General features: G+C 45.4%; 1 protein-coding gene across 1 annotated transcript in view; it reads left to right on the top strand.

Annotated features, from left to right (window-relative positions):
* The first annotated feature begins 294 nt into the window (after positions 1 to 294).
* Positions 295 to 6,000, top strand: part of Pde7a (phosphodiesterase 7A) — a 103,236-nt gene continuing 97,530 nt past the window's right edge. Inside the window, exon 1 of the mRNA XM_075971331.1 lies at positions 295 to 558. Coding sequence (XP_075827446.1) covers positions 421 to 558 — 138 coding nt within the window. The 5' untranslated portion in view covers positions 295 to 420. The remainder of the gene's footprint in view (positions 559 to 6,000) is intronic.

Raw genomic sequence — 6,000 nt, 5'->3', positions numbered from 1 at the left:
GTCACGGTGGCGGCGGCCGTGGTTGGCGCAGGGTCCGCTGCTGCAAAGTGTGAATTACGCCGGGCTCGCGCCGGCGGCGGAGTGGAGTGAGGCTCGGGGGAGGGGAGGGGCAGGGCTCCGGCGGCCGAGCTTGCTCGCTGCTCCGCGCCCCCCGTGGTCCCGGCCCCGGACCGCTCGCTCGCTCGCTGGCGCGCTCGGTGCCCCGGGGCTGCTCGGTTCCCCTCGGCTCCCGATCGCCCGCTGCAGCCCTTCCCGCCGCCAGCCTCGCGGAGGGCTGGGAGGCGACCGCGATCGTCTGCGCCGCCCGCCCGGCGCGCGCCTCGGTCCCGGGTCCCCGCGGCGCGGCCCCCTCGCAGCGCAGGGGCGGGCGGGCGACCGCGGAGTGGCGGGCGCCGCGCGGAGGCAAGGCGGGCGTGTTCAATGGAAGTATGCTACCAGCTGCCGGTGCTGCCCCTGGACAGGCCGGTCCCCCAGCACGTCCTCAGCCGCCGAGGAGCCATCAGCTTCAGCTCCAGCTCCGCGCTCTTCGGCTGCCCGCATCCCCGGCAGCTCTCGCAGGTAACCGCCGCCCCGGGGCCCGCACCCCGCGGCTCAGCGCTTTTGTCTTCTCTCGGAGGGACTCGGGCCATTGTTCCGGGCTTTGTAGGCTGATCTGTCGGTCTCTGGATGGACAGCCTTTCACCCTCGTCTGGCCTCAGTGTCCCCGGACTCTGCGACCCCCCGCCCGCTGCTAGCCCGTCACGCCCGCCGCTAGCCCCAGCAGTGACTTTGTCCTCCGCTCCTTTCTCCGCACCTCTTTCAAGTTGGGTCCCTTGTCCCTTAGCTGTGACCCCGGGTACACCTGTTCGCCCCCGCCCCCTGGCCCTCCCCCGACACCTGCGCGGCTTCGCGTGCCTTGCAGTGCTGCGCTGGTCCCGAGGTTCCCAGAACAATGGGCCTAGATGTCCCATTGTGGTCCTCACCCGAACTGCTTCCTTTTAGCGGGTGGGCCTTAGGTGCCAGGAACTAGTGTGCAAAGTTGATGGTTTCGAATCAGTTTTCTCATTTGTTAAAGGAGGTTTTTAGGAGAGAGACCACTGAACTGAACGTGCACAAAGGACTTTGTTTCCGATGCCCCAACACCAGTTGCTCCTAAGCATTTGTAAATTTTTTTTTCTATGAAGTCTTTGGCTCAACTCCGTAGTCGGGTTAATTTTGGTTGCCAGATTTAGAATTACGAGACAGAAAGAATTTTACTTTGTTTACATATGAACCGGGTGCCCTCATTGCTTGCTACCAGAAGTTGTGTATTTATGAGGCTACTTTGGGGATGGGTACTAGGAGAGTGTACTTAGGGTCTCACACTTGCTAGGTTAGCATTCCAACCGGGAGCCTCAGCCATTCATTTGTTTGTTTATGGCACAGCCTTTCCAAATTGTCTAGTCTTGCCTTTAACTCATGATCCCCCTGCTTCAGACTTCCAAGTAGCAGGCCTGAGCCATCACGCTGGGTCCCGTGATCATTCTGTACAATAAAATACTCTCATTTTTCCTCCTACTTTTATGACAGCCTATTTTTCCCCTCAATTATATTTTAAGTCTCATGAACAAGTTATTTTTTAGTTTTATTTATTTATTTTTGGTTCTTAGAGACCAAGCGAGGCTCGAACTCAGAGATCTTCCTGGCTCTGCCTCCCAAGTGCTAGGATTAAGGTGTGCACCACCACTGCCCACCAAGCAAGGTATTTAAAACAAGTAACAAGGACAGCATCTTTTAGAAATTTTGCTTATAGTAGATTTTTCACTAAATTCTATTTGTTATTTCCTTTTTTAATTTTTTTTTTTTGTCTGGAAGATAGAGTAAGAGGTTCTATTTGAGTATCCTTTTGAGAAATTCTTCTTTATTTAAAGTCAAAGTCTTACCAGGAGGTGGTGGCGGACACCTTTAATCCCAGCACTTGGGAGGCAGAAACAGGCAGATCTCTGTGAATTTGAGGCCAGCTTGATCTACAAAGCGAGTTCCAGGACCGCTAGGACTGTTACACAGAGAAACCCTGTCTGAGAATAAATAAATTAAAGCATTAAATAAAGTCAGACTCTTTCCTGATACAAGGTAGTATGCTAATGAATTCGGTGTAAAATACTAAGTGGGATTTGAAATAATACTTTTGTTACTTACTTTGAACTGTATTTTTATTATTACATATTTTACAGTACCAGAATTTCTCAATACTGTTTGCTTTCCCAGATCAGCAGGCATGACCCTCACTTTCAGCTACATATAAGTAGTAAAGGCTGTCAGTCTCCTTATATAAAGTTATACAGTATGTGTTAGGTTTCCCTGCTCCCTGAGGAGGAAAGGAATGAGAGGGAGGGTTCCAAGGGGCCGGAAACCAGGCTGGTCCCAAGAGTTGTACTCAGTGTCTTAATTAACCCACAAAGACCAATTTAAACTCCATTTTTTTTTCTTTGCTCATTCCTAGACTAAGATTGAAATGGGTAACGGAATTTTAAAACTACTATCATGGCAAATAAAGCAAATGCTGTAGAATTACCCTATTTTTCAAGCTCTTAAAACTTGTAAACAATTTCTAGATCTCCAAGAGAGTATATTGGAACTCCTTAGGTTTGAGACAGAAAATGTCCCTTAATGAGTATTTTTTCCCTGACCAACATTGCTCAGTGTTACAGGGATTATAAATGGACCCAGAGGCTAAGGTGGGTATATTATCCTGACCAAGGCTTTGTGTATCACTTAACTCAGTATTGATACTGAGTACTTTGAGGATACGTGGGGATACGTAATGGAAAAATACAAGGTAGATAATCTTGGAATCCTATTCAAAGCTCTTTAAAACAAGCATTTGATTGAATCACAAGCTTCCATTACCCTTGAATCTTTAGTTCCTAAGTTTAAGGTTACAGAACTTGGCAGAAGTTTAGGTGGTTTTGTAATTTTATTTAAGAGACTTATTTTTTTCTTTAGTTAAGTAGAATTTTAATTACAAATTTTTTATTTTAAAATAAATTCAAAACTAGCTATCATTTCAGCTCTTTATTTTCACCATAGTGTTGGAGCCCAACTCATAGTAGGTGATTGATAAATATTTGAATGAGTAAATAGATGAAATTACCTCAGACTGAGCTGAGCATCAATTTTAGATACGAAACCATGTGAGATCAATGTAAAATAATGGATCATTTATCCAAAATTTGGTTTCAAACATGTAATTGTAGACTAAAAATGATCCAGACAACTAGCAGGGAAAATTCTAAGCAGGCAGCAAAAGCACTTGCTGCCAGATGGAAAGCCTGACCACCCAAGTTCAGTCCTCTGAACCCACACAAAGGTGGAAGGAAAGAACAGGTCTGCATAGCTGTCCTCTAACCTCTGCATTGGAGCTGTGGTGTGGTGCCCCCCACGCCACACACACACACACACACACACACACACACACACACACACCACACACCACACACACACACACACACACCACACACCACACACACACACACATACACACCACACACACACACACCACACACCACACACCACACACACACAACCATAATAAAATTTCAAACAAGACTCAAGCATCTGAAATAGATTTGGACATCATCTATCTCGAAGCCTGTGAGGTTGAGCAGACTTTTCTAAGTAGCAGGAAATTTGAAATGGAATTACAAGCAGCTACAGGCCATTCACCCTGATAGAAGCCCAAGTTGACAGCTGCCATGCCATAAGTGAGGGATGGGGAAACCATTTTTTCCCAAGCTAGCATGATTTTTAAAACCATTGCAGATATATTTAGCTTATGGACGTGACTGTTATGGAACAAAGTGATTATTAGTCAAAAAATGCTGCACAAAGTCAGATTTTCCAAGTTTAAAGATTTATGCTGTTTAAAAAAAAAAAGATTTGTGTGCCGGTCAGTGTTCTGTGCTCAAATGGTAAAGCTTCCTGGAGAAGTCGCCTGTGCATCATGGGACTTCCTTAGGCAGAGGCTTCGACACTGTCTCTTAAACCAGTCATATGCTACCTTTTCAGACAGCTAATATGAGATTCTTGAGTTATTTGAAAAGTGGGCGCAATAGGTAAATCCCGTGTGTTGCCACTTTGGATGCCTGTTGCATAGAGGAGTTTAAACCTTAGTCCAGAACATAGCTCATATTGAAAAGGAATAAGGCATAGAACATGCCAGATTCAGCACTGGTGTTTTATAGCTCTGTGGCCCAGTGAAGGTCGAGGTAGTGTGTTGAAAGCTGAGGCACTGCTCTTGGGGGATTAGTCAGGTTTGGAGGCTGCCTGGGCTAGTTTTATGTCAGCTTGACACAAGCTAGAGTCATTTCGGAAGAGAGAACCTCAATTGGAAAAATGCTCCAACCAGATTGGCCTGCGGGCAGCCTGTGGTGCATCTTTTTGGTTGATGGTAGATGAAGAAGGGCCCATCTTACTGTGGTGGTGCCACCCCTGGGCTGATGGTGCCAGTACCGTAAGAAAGCGGGCTGAGCATGCCAGCGAGCAGCATCTCTCTCCACAGCCTCTACATCCATTCCTGGTGCTTTATCATAGCAGTAGGAAAGAAACTTAAGAGAGAGCCATAGGAATCAAATTTTATTTGGGTTAGAAATTTGAGGTTTAATTTTCAAAATATAAAAATACAATGACTTTTACCAAACCAGTTATTAGAATACAGAATATGAATATAAGCTATTATATACAGTCTCACTGTGTTGTCCCAGCTAGTCTAAAACTCAGTGTAGTTCAGGCTGGCCTCAAATCTGCAAGCTGCCTGCCTTTGCCTCCAATCTCGTTTAGAATTCTTATGTGGTTTCTTTTTTTTTTTTCCTCTTCCTCCCACCCCGTTTTCGGTTGTTTGACACAAAGTCTCAGGTAGCCAGGCTAATCTTAAACTAATTATATAACTGAAGATTTTGAACTTCTGTTCCTCCTACTTTTATTTCCCTAGTTCTGGAATTACAGGTATGCAGCACTTGTGAAGAAAATTTTTTAAGATACTATTTCATACAAAGAAAAACCCAGCTGGGCGGTGGTGGCGCACGCCTTTAATCCTAGCACTCGGAAGGCAGAGGCAGGCGGATCTCTGTGAGTTCGAGACCAGCCTGGTCTACAAGAGCTAGTTCCAGGACAGGCTCCAAAACCACAGAGAAACCCTGTCTCGAAAAACAAAAACAAACAAACAAAAAAAAAAAAACAAAGAAAAACCCAAACAAACTGGCAAATACAGAACACTTACAAGATTCTTGAATTAGAGGTAAGAAAATGTAAAGGATTCACAATTTAAAAAAATACTTTGATCCTGCTGTCTTGACACTTTCCTTTCTTTTTTTTTTTTAAATATTTATTTATTTATTATACAATATTCTGTCTGTGTGTATGTCTGCAGGCCAGAAGAGGGCACCAGACCCCATTACAGATGGTTGTGAGCCACCATGTGGTTGCTGGGAATTGAACTCAGGACCTTTGGAAGAGCAGTCAGTGCTCTTAACCTCTGAGCCATCTCTCCAGCCCCTTTCCTTTCTTTTTTACCTTCCTTATACAGATTGAGAAAAACAAAAAATCTGTAAGGCTATTAGTATATTGGAGTTAGCAGGTGTGACACAGACGCCTAGGTCACCCAATGTAGTTCAGGCCAAGCACTGAAGTAGATGTTTCTGGGGAGAAACTGTGCATTGTGTAGACAGATCTGTTGAGGTCAGGGCTGTTTGTCGGAGTCTGCTGTGATTTTGTACGGTTCTCTGAACTCTGCAGTGTGATGTCACTGTATGATGGTCACTGTGTAGGTTGTGGACAGCTGAAATGTGAGTATGACTAAGGACATGACATGTTAGTTGAGTTTTAATGACATAACTGTGTAATTAGTGGCTGAGCAGATGCTAAAGAAAGTGTGGATCCTTGCCTACCAGCAGGATGTCAGGTTGATGGATCAGCAGCACATTCTTCAAATGTTGAACGTTTTCTGTCAAGCTTTTGTTTTGGTACATAAATCTCCCTTCAATA

This window comes from Microtus pennsylvanicus, chromosome 5 (genome assembly GCF_037038515.1).
Source record: "Microtus pennsylvanicus isolate mMicPen1 chromosome 5, mMicPen1.hap1, whole genome shotgun sequence".
NCBI classification, from domain to species: domain Eukaryota; kingdom Metazoa; phylum Chordata; class Mammalia; order Rodentia; family Cricetidae; genus Microtus; species Microtus pennsylvanicus.
The sequence above is the reverse complement of the archived record's forward strand: the minus strand, read 5'-3'. Positions and strand labels throughout refer to the sequence as shown.